The sequence below is a fragment of the Mya arenaria genome, chromosome 7 (genome assembly GCF_026914265.1).
Source record: "Mya arenaria isolate MELC-2E11 chromosome 7, ASM2691426v1".
Classification (NCBI taxonomy): Eukaryota; Metazoa; Mollusca; class Bivalvia; order Myida; family Myidae; genus Mya; species Mya arenaria.
Genome location: NC_069128.1, coordinates 39,176,398 through 39,194,522, shown reverse-complemented (window position 1 = coordinate 39,194,522; position 18,125 = coordinate 39,176,398). Strand labels below are relative to the sequence as shown.

The following is an 18,125-nucleotide window of genomic DNA, read 5'->3' as shown; positions in this document are numbered from 1 at the left end:
AAGTGATATGCCGGTTACTTCCAGGGCAGTACAATATGCATATTCACTGTTTGGTGTTCGCACATATTTATGCAATAGTCAATTGTAACCATGCCCCCTTCCCCAGGTCCGGGGGTATACCGGGGATAGCCGGGGAAATGGGCCGTGTTTTTACCTTTCAGGTGGCCCCGCAGTACCGGATCAATGCGGTGGTATTGTTTTTGCTTTAAATATAGCGGGAAATAGGCCTTACCTAGGGTCCCTTGGGTGCGGGGGCATTCGGCGGGGATTTTACCATCTGTTCGGGGATTTGGGCCGGGTTTGGCTGGACCGAAAGTCAAAGTCCCCGCTATTCCCCGGACTTGGGGGTGCGTGGTTACAATTGACTGGTGCATTACAAGATACAATAACAATCATTTCACGTCGGGTTTACATATATTACTACACTAGCTCACAAAATGCAACAAATAACATATCAATAATGCACCTAAAGAATACATAATTGCATTCAAATGAGATTAAAGTTAAATAGTAATTGCAAAAGTTTTACGATTTAGAATAATATCATATTAAATGATTATAAATGCACCGATTAAATCTAGATGAATATTATAAACATGTAAGAAAAGTAAGTGATATTTGACCCACTAGCTCCGACCTTTTTGCAGATACATGGTATTTTTGAGCACCCATGTGTGAATTTCATTAAATGAGTGTTGAGCGATTGTAAATTGTCGCTGTTTTATGTGAATACGCTTTTAAAGCAAATAAACTGGATAAGCACAGAAAAAAGAACGTTTTTGATATTTTTCGTTTAAAAATCAACAAATTGCTGATAATTAGATCACAAGAAATTACTTAATTCGTATTTTAATATTGTCACATAAATACTTTAATTGTGTACTAGACGGTTGTCAATACGATTTGATACTTGTTTATACGTTTGTTTTTAATTCTAGTTAATAACGTATTAAAGCCGCACTCTCACAGAGTGAACGTCTTGAGCCAATTTTTGCGAAAATCCGTGGAAACAAGTTGTTTAGGACTGCTGACAAAAAATTAGATCGCAGATTTTTTTATTTACGTTCAAAAATTTATGTTTTATGCATTTTTCTTAAACCGTTAGTAACGGTTTAAGCCATAAAACATTAATTTTCGAACGGAAATATGAAAATGTACGATCTGATTTTTTGTCAGCAATCTTATATCATTGGTTTGCAGTTATTTACGCAAAAAATTGCTCTTTCCAAGACAAAAAAGTTGTAAAAATGGTAAATTTGTGAGAGTGCAGCTTTAAAGCTTAAACAGTCTCAAGCCAAACGCTGCCATAACTGTCAATCAAAGTTATTTCGCACATGTGCAGAGGGCAGAGCGATCTATGAAAAATAGACGACTTTACCAAGCTACTTTTTGAAGATTGTTTTTTCATCGTCCTTCAAAACTTTTTTTGCACTGAGAATGATTCGAACGGCATGGTGATTAACTGAGTTAGAATAAAGTACAGGTTGGCATATTATCGTTCGTTGATAAAAGAAAATGCATTATATGTTTATATACATGTTCACTGACCGGATATTGTTTCCCTCTCCAAGCACGCGACACGATGTACGTTGAATGGCTGCACGTGACGCTCGCAGCGCTGCTGCTGGTCACTATGGTACCGGTCGCCCGGGGCAACTCGTTCATCGACGCCTACAACCAGGCTACAAACGACCTCAGCAATGATGACACAAGTGTCGACAAACGTGAGTCACAAAAGCACCCCCTGCCTTTTTTTCTCACAACCCAAGCCACCCACTCAATCCCAGATACCATTCGGAACTCCTCGGCATGTTCGAAACTTATTTCCTTGGTCTCTGTACTAGTAACAGATCCTCGAAAGTGACTCGTATCGTCGTACAGGTTTCTTCACAGCCGAGCTAAAATACATAAGTATAAATTGATAGGGGGATGGTCTTGAGTTTATTTATACTCGCACTGGAGCAGGACCCATTCGGCGACTGCTCTGATAAAATGGTTAGTTATATTAGGGTTTGGGAGAAAAGTGCACAGGAAGAATGTAACCCAAGCTAGGGCTACCCTGGTTCTTTAACGTGAACAAATAAATAGCCTTGTCACACAGGATCACCATGTAATGTCCCTCCCGGAAGACAATTATGAGTGGGGGTTTTATTTGGTTCGGCGGGGAACCAACCTGCGACTGCTGGACTGACAGTCAAGTGTGTTACCACTGAACGAGGGGCACTTTGATAATGACAGGAATGCTGCTATATAACATCGGATGTTCTCGTGTCTATGAATAGCGACCAATCAGCATAAAATGATATGCCTATATAAAGATGGCTATGTTAACATAAGTATCACGAATATGCTCTACTAGCTTGTAAATATACTTATATTGTAAGTTTTTTCCAAATTAAACTGCATGAAATTTAAATAAACTGATCAATTTCAACTTTAAATTCTAAAGGCCCATTCAAATAACATCTATTCAGTGAATTAGCTGAATTGATAGTTATTAACCAATTATTTTCATGGGGAAAATATTGTTGTAAATGATTCGATCGAAATGTTTAACAAATATATATCTTGTATCCTGTACCTTGTATCTTATATTAATTATTGTTTTACGTATGAATTGCTTCAAATGGAGCCACTCTTATAAGTAAGCTAACATAAAACTAACCCATATAGGAATGTCTTTCCTTAAACTAAGGCACCACTTTGTATTACAGTGTACGACAACCGCGCGGACTTTTTCATGCAGGCGGTGCACGAGAACGGAATTGCATCGTCGACTATCGCTGACGCCACCAACTTCGTAAACCTGCTCGCAATTTTCCTCAAGTAAGATCACTTAGGCTTAGTTTAGAAGTGAGATTACTGGGGCTTAGCCTAGTCAATATAACATAACACGTAAGATCACTGGGGCATAGTTTAGTCAAGATAACACATCAAGTGAGATAACGGGGGTTTAGTTTAGCAAATGTGCATCTTATGTAAAATAACTGGGGACTTGTTTAGTCAATATAACATAACAAGTAAGATAATTGGGGCATAGGTAAGTCAATATACCGCATCAAGTGAGATAACGGGGGTTTAGTTTAGCAAATGTGCATCTTATGTAAAATAACTGGGGACTTGTTTAGTCAATAACACATAACAAGTAAGATAATTGGGGCATAGTTTAGTCAATATACCGCATCAAGTGAGAGTACTGGGTTTTAGTTTAGCAAATTCACTTCACATATAAGATCACTTGAGACTTGTTTAATAAATAAAACATAACAATTAATATCACTGGGGCATTGTTTGATCAATATACCATATTCAGTAAGACAACTTGAGCTTAGCTTAGTCAATATAACAAATCAAGTAAGATCACTTGGGCTTTGTATAGCCAATATTATATCTCAAGTAAGATCACCGGGGCTAAGTTTAGTCAATATTACATCTCAAGTAAGATCACTAGAGCTTAGTTAAGTCAATATTGTAAATCAATGAAGATTATTGGAGTTAACATAGCCAATGTGTCCCTTCCTGATGTCAAGTGTCCTTTCCTTATGTCAGGTGTCCATTCCAGATGTCAGATAACCCTTTCTAATGTGTCCCTTGCTACTGTCAAGTGTCCCTTCCTTATGTCAGATGTCAGAGTCCCTTCCTGATGTCAGGTGTACAGTCCCGAACACGGGTGTCCATACCGGATGTCAGGTACCCTTTTTATAATGTCAGGTGTCACTTTCTGATGTCAAGTGTCTCTTCCTGATTTTAAGTGCCTCTTCCTGATGTCAAGTGTCACTTCCTGATGTCAAGTGTCCCTTCCTGATGTCAAGTGCCTCTTCCTGATGTCAGGTGTCACTTCCTGATATCAGATGTGCCTTTCTGATGTGAGGTGTCATTTCCTGATGTCAGATGTCACTTTCTGATGTCAAGTGTCTCTTCCTGATTTTAAGTGTCTCTTCCTGATGTCAAGTGCCTCTTCCTGATGTCAAGTGTCACTTCCTGATGTCAAGTGTCCCTTCCTGATGTCAAGTGTCTCTTCCTGATGTCAAGTGTCCCTTTCTGATGTCAAGTGTCCCTTTCTGATTTCAATTGTCCCTTCCTGATGTCAAGTGTCCCTTACTGATGTCAAGTGTCCCTTCCTGATGTCAAGTGTCTCTTCCTGATGTCAAGTGTCACTTCCTGATGTCAATTGTCTCTTCCTGATATCAAGTGTCCCTTCCTGATGTCAAGTATCACTTTCTGATGTCAAGTGTCTCTTCCTGATGTCAATTGTCTCTTCCTGATGTCAATTGTCTCTTCCTGATGTCAAGTGTCCCTTCCTGATGTCAAGTGTCTCTTCCTGAAGTCAAGTGTCACTTCCTGATGTCAAGTGTCACTTCCTGATGTCAAGTGTCCCTTCCTGATGTCAAGTGTCCCTTCCTGATGTCAAGTGTCACTTCCTGATGTCAAGTGTCCCTTCCTGATGTCAAGTGTCTCTTCCTGAATTCAAGTGTCACTTCCTGATGTCAAGTGTCACTTCCTGATGTCAAGTGTCCCTTTCTGATGTCAAGTGTCCCTTCCTGATGTCAAGTGTCCCTTCCTGATGTCAAGTGTTCCTTCCTGATTTTAAGTGTCTCTTCCTAATGTCAAGTGTCCCTTCCTGATGTCAAGTGTCCCTTCCTGATGTCAAGTGTCCCTTCCTGATGTCAAGTGTCCCTTTCTGATGTCAATTGTCCCTTTCTGATGTCAAGTGTCTCTTCCGGATGTCAAGTGTCCATTCCTGATGTCAAGTGTCTCTTCCTGATGTCAAGTGTCCCTTCCTGATGTCAAGTGTTCCTTCCTGATTTTAAGTGTATCTTCCTGATGTCAAGTGTCTCTTCCTGATGTCAAGTGTCCCTTTCTGATGTCAAGTGTCCCTTTCTGATTTCAATTGTCCCTTCCTGATGTCAAGTGTCCCTTACTGATGTCAAGTGTCCCTTCCTGATGTCAAGTGTCTCTTCCTGATGTCAAGTGTCACTTCCTGATGTCAATTGTCTCTTCCTGATATCAAGTGTCCCTTCCTGATGTCAAGTATCACTTTCTGATGTCAAGTGTCTCTTCCTGATGTCAATTGTCTCTTCCTGATGTCAATTGTCTCTTCCTGATGTCAAGTGTCCCTTCCTGATGTCAAGTGTCCCTTCCTGATGTCAAGTATCTCTTCCTGATGTCAAGTGTCCCTTCCTGATGTCAAGTGTCCCTTCCTGATGTCAAGTGTCCCTTCCTGATGTCAAGTGTCCCTTCCTGATGTCAAGTATCTCTTCCTGATGTCAAGTGTCTCTTCCTGATGTCAAGTGTCCCTTCCTGATGTCAAGTATCTCTTCCTGATGTCAAGTGTCCCTTCCTGATGTCAAGTGTCCCTTCCTGATGTCAAGTATCTCTTCTTGATGTCAAGTATCTCTTACTGATGTCAAGTGTCCCTTCCTGATGTCAAGTGTCCCTTCCTGATGTCAAGTGTCCCTTCCTGATGTCAAGTATCTCTTCCGGATGTCAAGTGTCCCTTCCTGATGTCAAGTATCTCTTCCTGATGTAAAGTGTCCCTTCCTGATGTCAAGTGTCTCTTCCTGATGTCAAGTGTCCCTTCCTGATGTCCAGTGTCCCTTCCTGATGTCAAGTGTCCCTTCCTGATGTCAAGTGTCCCTTTCTGATTTCAAGTGTCTCTTCCTGATGTCAAGTGTCCCTTTCTGATTTCAAGTGTCTCTTCCTGATGTCAAGTGTCCCTTCCTGATGTCAAGTATCTCTTCCTGATGTCAAGTGTCCCTTCCTGATGTCAAGTGTCCCTTTCTGATGTCAAGTGTCCCTTCCTGATGTCAAGTGTCCCTCTCTGATGTCAAGTGTCTCTTCCGGATGTCAAGTGTCCCTTTCTTGATTTCAAGTGTCACTTCCTGATATTAAGTGTCCCTTTCTGAAGTCAAGTGTCCCTTCCTGATGTCAAGTATCCCTTCCTGATGTCAAGTGTCCCTTCCTGATGTCAAGTATCTCTTCCGGATGTCAAGTGTCACTTCCTGATGTCAAGTATCTCTTCCTGATGTCAAGTGTCCCTTCCTGATGTCAAGTGTCCCTTCATGATGTCAAGTGTCCCTTCCTGATGTCAAGTGTCCCTTCCTGATGTCAAGTGTCCCTTTCTGATGTCAAGTGTCCCTTTCTGATGTCAAGTGTCCCTTCCTGATGTAAAGTGTCCCTTTCTGATGTCAAGTGTCTCTTCCGGATGTCAAGTGTCCCTTTCTGATGTCAAGTGTCCCTTTCTGATGTCAAGTGTCCCTTCCTGATGTAAAGTGTCCCTTTCTGATGTCAAGTGTCTCTTCCGGATGTCAAGTGTCCTTTCCTGATGTCAAGTGTCCCTTCCTGATGTCAAGTGTCTCTTCCTGATGTCAAGTGTCACTTCCTGATGTCAATTGTCTCTTCCTGATGTCAAGTGTCCCTTCCTGATGTCAAGTGTTCCTTCCTGATGTCAAGTGTCCCTTCCTGATGTCAAGTGTCCCTTCCTGATGTCAAGTGTCCCTTCCTGATGTCAAGTGTCCCTTCCTGATGTCAAGTGTCCCTTCCTGATGTCAAGTGTCCCTTCCTGATGTCAAGTGTCCCTTTCTGATGTCAAGTGTCTCTTCCTGATGTCAAGTGTCCCTTCCTGATTTCAAGTGTCACTTCCTGATATTAAGTGTCCCTTTCTGAAGTCAAGTGTCACTTCCTGATGTCAAATGTTTCTTCCTCTCTTGCTGATGTAAGGTGTCACTTCCTTCCTTCCTGATGTCAGGTGTCACTTCCTCCCTTCCTGATATCAGGTGCCTCTTCCTGATTTCAGGTGTCACTTTCTGATGTCAAATGTCCCTTCATGATGTCAGGTGTCACTTCCTCCCTTCCTGATATCAGGTGCCTCTTCCCGATGTCAGGTGTCACTTCCTGGTGTCATGTGCCTTTTCCTGATATCAGATGCCACTTCCTTATATCAGGTGTCCATTCGAAAATTTGTATTTCTTCTAATTATGTTAGAATGTGCTTTAACATGCCTCTTCTACAAATAATTTCACCTTTTGTATGGCGAAGATGGTCTCTTAAATTATTCTGTTTAGTATATTAAAAGTGAATATTTAATTATAGCCTCTATAAGCATTAAATAATTGATGAATTGCTATGAATATGAACAATGTGTATACAACACATGAAGTACGAAACATGGATTTATTGTTTGAATTTTTTGGTACTTTTGTCATTATATTGCTTCTTAATTGGTGTATGTAGATCAGATTTTAACCACAATATGAATAATTTATTACAAATTTATAAAACGCAGATCAATTTCAACTGCGAAATATTTGAACCCGGAAAATAACAAGCAAGCCCAATTGTGTGAACTTTATTACCCTCTGCGCGAAATATTTCGCAAAAAATAGAAAAAAATCGCAATTTCATCGTGTTTTTTTTAATTCTTGAGAGGATGAAAACCCAGTGTATACTGATAGGTTTTCATCACATAAACAAACATAAATAAAAGTGAATGAAAATATTGCAGATCAATTTTGTCTGCGAATAATTTGAAACCGGAACATATTAAACAAAACCATCGATTACCAATTAACTCCTGCGCTAAATAATCATCAGATTATTAAATAATTTTTACTTGAACTTAAGTAATTTTGTGTATTTTGGGTTTCTAATTAACTTACAAACAAATAATTATGGTGTCCCGTCGGAACACCTGACATTGCGGTTCTGGAGTCCCCAACACTATTTCGTGTCCTCGAGACCCTTAGACATCGTTAATGGCAAACGCTTAATGAATATTACATATCAAGAAAGATCATTGGAGCTTCAGCCAAAAAAAACGTTAGATCGCTTGAGCTTAGTTTAGCCAATATAACATATCAATTATGATCTCTTGAGGTTAATTTAGCCAATATAACATATCTAGTAAGATTACTGGAGCTTAGTTTAGCCAATATTACATATCAATTATGATCTCTTGAGGTTAATTTAGCCAATATAACATATCTAGTAAGATTACTGGAGCTTAGTTTAGCCAATATAACATATCAAGTAAGATCACTGGAGCTTAATTTAGCCAATATAGCATATGGAGTTAGATCACTGGTGCATCTCAAGTAAGATCACTGAGGCTTATTTTAGCCAATATTACGTCTCAATTAATATCAGTGGGGCTTAGTTTATCAAATATAACATATCAATTAAGATCACTGGGGTTTAGTTTATCCAGTATAACATATCAAGTAATATCACTGGGGTTTAGTTTAGCCAATATGACGTATCGAGTTAGACCACGGAAGCTTAGTTTAGCCAATATAACATATCAAGTGAGATTACTGGGGTTAAGTTTAGCCAATATAACATATCAAGTGAGATTACTGGGGTTAAGTTTAGCCAGTATAACATATCAAGTGAGATTACTGGGGTTTAGTTTAGCCAATATAACATCTCAAGTAATATTACTGAGGCTTGGTTTAGCCAATACAACATATCAAGTAAGACCACTGAGGCTTGGTTTAGCCAATATAACATATCAAGTAAGACCACTGAGGCTTGGTTTAGCCAATATAACATATCAAGTAAGACCACTGAGGCTTGGTTTTGCCAATATAACATATCAAGTAAGACCACTGAGGCTTGGTTTAGCCAATATAACATATCAAGTAAGACCACTGAGGCTTGGTTTAGCCAATATAACATATCAAGTAAGACCACTGAGGCTTGGTTTAGCCAATATAACATATCAAGTAAGACCACTGAGGCTTGGTTTAGCCAATATAGCATATCAAGTAAGACCACTGAGGCTTGGTTTAGCCAATACAGCATATCAAGTAAGACCACTGAGGCTTGGTTTAGCCAATACAGCATATCAAGTAAGACCACTGAGGCTTGGTTTAGCCAATATAACATATCAAGTAAGACCACTGAGGCTTGGTTTAGCCAATATAACATATCAAGTAAGACCACTGGGGCTTGGTTTAGCCAATATAGCATATCAAGTAAGACCACTGAGGCTTGGTTTAGCCAATATAACATATCAAGTAGGACCACTGAGGCTTGGTTTAGCCAATATAGCATATCAAGTAAGACCACTGAGGCTTGGTTTAGCCAATACAGCATATCAAGTAAGACCACTGAGGCTTGGTTTAGCCAATATAACATATCAAGTAAGACCACTGGGGCTTGGTTTAGCCAATATAACATATCAAGTAAGACCACTGGGGCTTGGTTTAGCCAATATAACATATCAAGTAAGACCACTGAGGCTTGGTTTAGCCAATATAACATATCAAGTAAGACCACTGAGGCTTGGTTTAGCCAATATAACATATCAAGTAAGACCACTGAGGCTTGGTTTTGCCAATATAACATATCAAGTAAGACCACTGAGGCTTGGTTTAGCCAATATAACATATCAAGTAAGACCACTGGGGCTTGGTTTAGCCAATATAACATATCAAGTAAGACCACTGAGGCTTGGTTTAGCCAATATAACATATCAAGTAAGACCACTGAGGCTTGGTTTAGCCAATATAACATATCAAGTAAGACCACTGAGGCTTGGTTTAGCCAATATAACATATCAAGTAAGACCACTGGGGCTTGGTTTAGCCAATATAACATATCAAGTAAGACCACTGGGGCTTGGTTTAGCCAATATAACATATCAAGTAAGACCACTGAGGCTTGGTTTAGCCAATATAGCATATCAAGTAAGACCACTGAGGCTTGGTTTAGCCAATATAGCATATCAAGTAAGACCACTGAGGCTTGGTTTAGCCAATATAACATATCAAGTAAGACCACTGCGGCTTGGTTTAGCCAATATAACATATCAAGTAAGACCACTGCGGCTTGGTTTAGCCAATATAGCATATCAAGTAAGACCACTGCGGCTTGGTTTAGCCAATATAACATATCAAGTAAGACCACTGGGGCTTGGTTTAGCCAATATAACATATCAAGTAAGACCACTGAGGCTTGGTTTAGCCAATATAACATATCAAGTAAGACCACTGAGGCTTGGTTTAGCCAATATAACATATCAAGTAAGACCACTGAGGCTTGGTTTAGCCAATATAACATATCAAGTAAGACCACTGGGGCTTGGTTTAGCCAATATAACATATCAAGTAAGACCACTGGGGCTTGGTTTAGCCAATATAACATATCAAGTAAGACCACTGAGGCTTGGTTTAGCCAATATAACATATCAAGTAAGACCACTGGGGCTTGGTTTAGCCAATATAACATATCAAGTAAGACCACTGGGGCTTGGTTTAGCCAATATAACATATCAAGTAAGACCACTGGGGCTTGGTTTAGACAATATAACATATCAAGTAAGACCACTGAGGCTTGGTTTAGCCAATATAACATATCAAGTAAGACCACTGAGGCTTGGTTTAGCCAATATAACATATCAAGTAAGACCACTGAGGCTTGGTTTAGCCAATATAACATATCAAGTAAGACCACTGAGGCTTGGTTTAGCCGATATAGCATATCAAGTAAGACCACTGCGGCTTGGTTTAGCCAATATAGCATATCAAGTAAGACCACTGCGGCTTGGTTTAGCCAATATAACATATCAAGTAAGACCACTGAGGCTTGGTTTAGCCAATATAACGAGGCTTGGTTTAGCCAATATAGCATATCAAGTAAGACCACTGAGGCTTGGTTTAGCCAATATAGCATATCAAGTAAGACCAATGCGGCTTAGTTTAGCCAATATAACATATCAAGTAAGACCACTGGGGCTTAGTTTAGCCAATTCAACATATCAAGTAAGACGACTGGGGCTTAGTTTAGCCAATTCAACATATCAAGTGAAATCACTGGTGCTTAGCTTAGTAAATGTGAAATCTAAAGTCAGATCACAGGGGCTTCGTTCAGCCGTAATAATACATTACGAATAAATGTTCGTTTTACTATCGCTACCCATGCAATACCTGTACCCATTGATAGAGTACCACGCGAGCGTATCACAGGCGTGGATCGAGGCTGGTACATCTTTAGCTTTTGGTTTAAGTGCGTGTTTAATATCACCTATATTTATTTTTGCATGATTAAACAGATTCCAAAAGCAATATCCAGCATTATTATAGCAATATAATATATAGATTTGAGACATTATTTAAAACAGTGACCAAAATCAAATAGTGATCTTTTCTTTTCCAGCGTGGGGTCGATAGGTGACCTGACGAGTTATGACAATTTCAAACCTCAACTGGATACTGTCGTGGCTCGAATCAACGGCATCTGTCCACTCAAGGACATTGAAGGTTTCCCATAACAGTTTTTGATTAAAGGCCTAGTTTGAGCCTTTTATGAGTGACCCCCCCCCCTCCAAAAAAACAAAACACACACAACATAGCAAACGTCTATTTGTAATTGATCTTAATCTAACTGCCTAATTGTCTTATCAGATCTCCAATCTGAGTATCCTGTTGTGAAGTTTTCGATGTTTTTTTTATATAAATGGACCCTAAATGACCTTGAGCCAATAAACGAATACACAGGAAATTGGCCCCTACTGTGACACCAGTGCAATTAACTGGAGATGCACAACAGGGGATTATCATGCCAGACATTCCTTAAACTAGGCCTTTAATCGTTTGTTTTGAAAACTCAAGACAGGATCGAAACCACTCTTGTACAGCCAATAAAAACCCACTCGGCAACAGGGACTCATACATACCATACTGGATACTTTAACCTTTTTTGATTACATTGAAAGCATCACGTGATAATGTCAATTAGCCAATCGCACTACAGCCTTTTGTTGTATTGCTTTAGCAATGGTTCTGAAAATAGACTTCAAAGTCAATATTTGAGCATATATCGACATTTGTTGAAGGATTCCAGCTGTCGGAATCTTATTTTTAACACTTCAGATGATTGAAACACATTATTTTGTATTTGAAATACAATCTGTTAACAAGCATTTTACAAACCATGAGCGAGTCTCTTTAAGATAGTTCAAGAAATTGTAACCATGTCCTCAGAAATGCTATCCGGTTATCCGGTTAGCGCAGTGGTTAGCGCACTCGCTTCTCACCTATGCAACACGAGTTCGATTCCCGGCTTGGGCGCATGTGAGTTTGGTTTGTGGTCACCAAGCCGGACAAGTGGGTTTTCTCCGAGTTGTTTCACAATCGTTGTAAAACAAATATGTTTTAACTAAATGCTATCACTATGGAAAGAACTATTTAATAATGGAACCACTCAAAGGACCAACTGTTTCGTTATTGAAGCATACACTACACATTTTATATATTGACAGGTGAAGAAATAATAATAATTATTATATATATATATCTATACATATTTAAGATTTCTGTATTTCAACATATACAAAATATAACAAAAACTATTACTATTATTTTGATGAAATTCTTTTTTTATCAATATGATTTTGCTCTGCAAGATTTCGAGGAGTGTACCAAGTCGGACAGTAACAGCCCCTGGCGACCCATAACCGGCATCTGTAACAACCTCCAACACCCGCGCTGGGGGACGCCAAAAATAGCCCAACTCAGACTGGCACCCGCATTCTGGGAAAACGGTAGGATTATTCATCATACATGTAGTTTAATCACACTTTTATACGATTGCTTGATAATCGACACCTTGGTGAGAAATGACTACTTATCCATATCAGTATGCTTAAAATTGTATCCCTCTTTGGTGGCAAAGGTACACTCAATAGCTATGAATTGAGTCCCATCACTTGAATGTAACATTTTTGGTTAACACTTTGTGTACTGGTATTGAATGGATTGGTATTGAATGGACTGGTATTTAATGGACTGGTATTGAATGGACTGGTATTTAACGGACTGGTATTGAATGGACTGGTATTTAATGGATTGGTATTGAATGGACTGGTATTGAATGGACTGGTATTGAATGGACTGGTATTGAATGGAGTGGTATTTAATGGATTGGTATTGAATGGACTGGTATTGAATGGACTGGTATTGAATGGACTGGTATTGAATGGAGTAGTATTGAATAGATTGGTATTGAATGGACTGGTATTGAATGGATTGGTATTGAATGGAGTAGTATTGAATGGATTGGTATTGAATGGACTGGTATTGAATGGATTGGTATTAAATGGACTGGTATTGAATGGACTGGTATTGGATGGAGTAGTATTGAATGGAGTAGTATTGAATGGACTGGTATTGAATGGACTGGTATTGAATGGAGTAGTATTGAATGGATTGTTATTGAATGGACTGGTATTGAATGGACTGGTATTGAATGGACTGGTATTTAACGGACTGGTATTGAATGGACTGGTATTTAATGGATTGGTATTGAATGGACTGGTATTGAATGGACTGATGGACTGGTATTTAATGGACTGGTATTGAATGGAGTAGTATTGAATGGATTGGTATTGAATGGACTGGTATTTAATGGATTGGTATTGAATGGACTGGTATTGAATGGAGTAGTATTGAATGGATTGGTATTGAATGGACTGGTATTTAACGGACTGGTATTGAATGGACTGGTTTTGGATAAGCGTCGCATCACCATTTCAACATTTTAACTGGATTGTTGATTTTGATTAATATCAGACAAAATAAAAACTGCATTACAATTTACTTATCTCAGTTTAGTAGCGCGTAACCTTAGAATCTAATTCATATGTAGCAGTTTTTGGTGTGTGTTTTTTACTAAAGAACCTATTACTTGTTATGCAGTTGGTTTTAGTGTTTTTTCACCTAAGAATCAATAGCATATTTTGCAGTTTGTTTGGTTTAATTTGACCTACGAACCTATTACATGTTATGCAGTTGTTTTGGTTGATTTTGACCTAAGAACTTATTACATACTATGCAGTTGGTTTGGTTTCTTTTTACCTATAGACCTATTAAATGTGTTGCAGTTTGTTTGGTGGTCTTTTACCTAAGAACCAATAATATATGGTGCTAAAGTACACGTGCTGCAGTTGGTTTGGTGGACTTTGACCTAAGAAGCTGTTACATATGTTTCAGTTGGGTTGGTGGTGTTCGACCCCTTGCCCGTTCACCTGACTCCGGTAGACTCCAAGGGCGTACAGCTGGAAACCGATCGTCCTCTTATCTTTAACCTACAGGGAACCAGCACATTCACACTCGCAGGTACGTCACCAGTTGCAAATTATATTCCCAGACGTTTTCGTAGAATTTGTAAATGGGCACAGAATGCGTGCGTTCGGTAATTAAATTAAAGATTGTGTTAAATTACTGTAAGTAATTGTACATCACTGTTTAACAATGAACGTTTGAACTGCCATTTGACTTCTGCAAATATGTCATCAAAAAGAGATCCTACGATATTTGGTCATTGTTATGAGGGTGATCATATTTGTATATTTTTATAATCAATAAGTAATTGAACTGGTATCTTTATATGCTTTTGAATCGATCATAAGACGGGGATACATCGAAGGGCTGTTACACATTATTTACTTAAACCTGAACCTATTTCAGTGACGAGCCCGGCAATGACTGAGCAAGTTTGTAAGAGCAAAAAAGTGAAGAAGAACAAGGAAAGGGAGGGCACTGTCGATGGCATGATTATAAGTGTCATCCCCGACGTAAGTTACCTTTTAAAGGAAAGGAAGGGCACTGTCGATGGCATGATCATAAGTGTCATCCCCGACGTAAGTTACCTTTTAAAGGAAAGGGAAGGCACTGTCGATGGCATGGTTATAAGGGCCATCCCCGACGTAAGTTACCTTTTAAAGGAAAGGAAGGACACTGTCGATGGCATGATTATAAGTGTCATCCCCGACGTAAGTTACCTTTTAAAGGAAAGGAAGGGCACTGTCGACAGCATGATTATAAGTGCCATCCCAGACGTAAGTTACCTTTTAAAGGAAAGGAAGGGCACTATCGATGGCATGATTATAAGTGCCATCCCAGACGTAAGTTACCTTTTAAAGGAAAGGGAGGGCACTGTCGATGGCATGATTATAAGTGTCATCCCCGACGTAAGTTACCTTTTAAAGGAAAGGAAGGGCACTGTCGATGGCATGATTTTAAGTGCCATTCCCGACGTAAGTTACTTTTAAAAGGAAAGGGGGGGAACTGTCGAGGGAATGATTATAAGTGCCATCAAAGACGTAAGCTACTTTTTAAAGGAAAGGAAGGGCACTGTCGATGGCATGATTATAAGTGTCATCCCCGACGTAAGTTATCTTTTAAAGGAAAGGAAGGGCACTGTCGATGGCATGATTATAAGTGTCATCCCAGACGTAAGTTACCTTTTAAAGGAAAGGAAGGGCACTGTCGATAGCATGATCATAAGTGTCATCCCCGACGTAAGTTACCTTTTAAAGGAAAGGGAAGGCACTGTCGATGGCATGGTTATAAGGGCCATCCCCGACGTAAGTTACCTTTTAAAGGAAAGGAAGGGCACTGTCGATGGCATGATTATAAGTGCCATCCCAGACGTAAGTTACCTTTTAAAGGAAAGGAAGGGCACTGTCGATGGCATGATTATAAGTGTCATCCCAGACGTAAGTTACCTTTAAAAGGAAAGGAAGGGCACTGTCGATGGCATGATTATAAGTGCCATCCCAGACGTAAGTTACCTTTTAAAGGAAAGGAAGGGCACTATCGATGGCATGATTTTAAGTGCCATCCCAGACGTAAGTTACCTTTTAAAGGAAAGGAAGGGCACTGTCGATGGCATGATTATAAGTGTCATCCCAGACGTAAGTTACCTTTTAAAGGAAAGGAAGGGCACTGTCGATGGCATGATTATAAGTGTCATCCCCGACGTAAGTTACCTTTTAAAGGAAAGGGAGGGCACTGTCGATGGCATGATTATAAGTGTCATCCCCGACGTAAATTACCTTTTAAAGGAAAGGAAGGGCACTGTCGATGACATGGTTAAAAGTGCCATCCCCGACGTAAGTTACCTTTTAAAGGAAAGGAAGGGCACTGTCGATGGCATGATTATAAGTGTCATCCCAGACGTAAGTTACCATTTAAAGGAAAGGAAGGGCACTGTCGATGGCATGGTTATAAGTGCCATCCCCGACGTAAGTTACCTTTTAAAGGAAAGGGAGGGCACTGTCGATGACATGATTATAAGTGTCATCCCCGACGTAAGTTACCTTTTAAAGGAAAGGAAGGGCAATGTCGATGGCATGATTATAAGTGCCATCCCAGACGTAAATTACCTTTTAAAGGAAAGGAAGGGCACTGTCGATGGCATGATTATAAGTGTCATCCCCGACGTAAGTTACCTTTTAAAGGAAAGGAAGGGCACTGTCGATGGCATGATTATAAGTGTCATCCCAGACGTAAGTTACCTTTTAAAGGAAAGGGAGGGCACTGTCGATGACATGATTATAAGTGTCATCCCCGACGTAAGTTACCTTTTAAAGGAAAGGAAGGGCACTGTCGATGGCATGATTATAAGTGTCATCCAAGACGCAAGTTACCTTTTAAAGGGAAGGAAGGGCACTGTCGATGGCATGGTTATAAGTGCCATCCCCGACGTAAGTTACCTTTTAAAGGAAAGGAAGGGCACTGTCGATGGCATGATTATAAGCGTCATCCCCGACGTAAGTTACCTTTTAAAGGAAAGGAAGGGCACTGTCGACGGCATGATTATAAGTGCCATCCCAGACGTAAGTTACCTTTTAAAGGAAAGGAAGGGCACTATCGATGGCATGATTATAAGTGCCATCCCCGACGTAAGTTACCTTTTAAAGGAAAGGGAGGGCACTGTCGATGACATGATTATAAGTGTCATCCCCGACGTAAGTTACCTTTTAAAGGAAAGGAAGGGCACTGTCGATGGCATGATTATAAGTGCCATTCCCGACGTAAGTTACTTTTAAAAGGAAAGGGGGGTAACTGTCGAGGGAATGATTATAAGTGCCATCAAAGACGTAAGCTACTTTTTAAAGGAAAGGAAGGGCACTGTCGATGGCATGATTATAAGTGTCATCCCCGACGTAAGTTATCTTTTAAAGGAAAGGAAGGGCACTGTCGATGGCATGATTATAAGTGTCATCCCAGACGTAAGTTACCTTTTAAAGGAAAGGAAGGGCACTGTCGATGGCATGATCATAAGTGTCATCCCCGACGTCAGTTACCTTTTAAAGGAAAGGGAAGGCACTGTCGATGGCATGGTTATAAGTGTCATCCCCGACGTAAGTTACCTTTTAAAGGAAAGGAAGGGCACTGTCGATGGCATGATTATAAGTGCCATCCCAGACGTAAGTTACCTTTTAAAGGAAAGGAAGGGCACTGTCGATGGCATGATTATAAGTGTCATCCCAGACGTAAGTTACCTTTTAAAGGAAAGGAAGGGCACTGTCGATGGCATGATTATAAGTGTCATCCAAGACGTAAGTTACCTTTTAAAGGAAAGGAAGGGCACTGTCGATAGCATGGTTATAAGTGCCATCCCCGACGTAAGTTACCTTTTAAAGGAAAGGAAGGGCACTGTCGATGACATGGTTAAAAGTGCCATCCCCGACGTAAGTTACCTTTTAAAGGAAAGGAAGGGCACTATCGATGGCATGATTATAAGTGCCATCCCAGACGTAAGTTACCTTTTAAAGGAAAGGAAGGGCACTGTCGATGGCATGATTATAAGTGTCATCCCAGACGTAAGTTACCTTTTAAAGGAAAGGAAGGGCACTGTCGATGGCATGATTATAAGTGTCATCCCCGACGTAAGTTACCTTTTAAAGGAAAGGGAGGGCACTGTCGATGGCATGATTATAAGTGTCATCCCCGACGTAAATTACCTTTTAAAGGAAAGGAAGGGCACTGTCGATGACATGGTTAAAAGTGCCATCCCCGACGTAAGTTACCTTTTAAAGGAAAGGAAGGGCACTGTCGATGGCATGATTATAAGTGTCATCCCAGACGTAAGTTACCTTTTAAAGGAAAGGAAGGGCACTGTCGATAGCATGGTTATAAGTGCCATCCCCGACGTAAGTTACCTTTTAAAGGAAAGGAAGGGCACTGTCGATGACATGATTATAAGTGTCATCCCCGACGTAAGTTACCTTTTAAAGGAAAGGAAGGGCACTGTCGATGGCATTATTATAAGTGCCATCCCAGACGTAAATTACCTTTTAAAGGAAAGGAAGGGCACTGTCGATGGCATGATTATAA

General features: G+C 40.0%; 1 protein-coding gene across 3 annotated transcripts in view; it reads left to right on the top strand.

The window, feature by feature from the left end:
• The window catches only part of LOC128239967 (peroxidasin homolog pxn-2-like), a 42,724-nt gene that overhangs the window by 396 nt on the left and 24,203 nt on the right, over positions 1-18,125 (top strand). For 2 of the 3 annotated variants that reach the window (XM_052956435.1, XM_052956434.1), the window contains exons 2-7: positions 1,572-1,724; positions 2,715-2,826; positions 11,158-11,261; positions 12,407-12,544; positions 13,992-14,117; positions 14,469-14,575. In XM_052956435.1, the coding sequence (XP_052812395.1) occupies positions 1,583-1,724; positions 2,715-2,826; positions 11,158-11,261; positions 12,407-12,544; positions 13,992-14,117; positions 14,469-14,575 (729 nt within the window). In that variant the 5' untranslated portion in view covers positions 1,572-1,582. Of the gene's footprint in view, positions 1-1,571; positions 1,725-2,714; positions 2,827-11,157; positions 11,262-12,406; positions 12,545-13,991; positions 14,118-14,468; positions 14,576-17,697; positions 17,744-18,125 lie in introns of those variants that run through there. The other variant, XM_052956439.1, reaches the window with a different exon arrangement.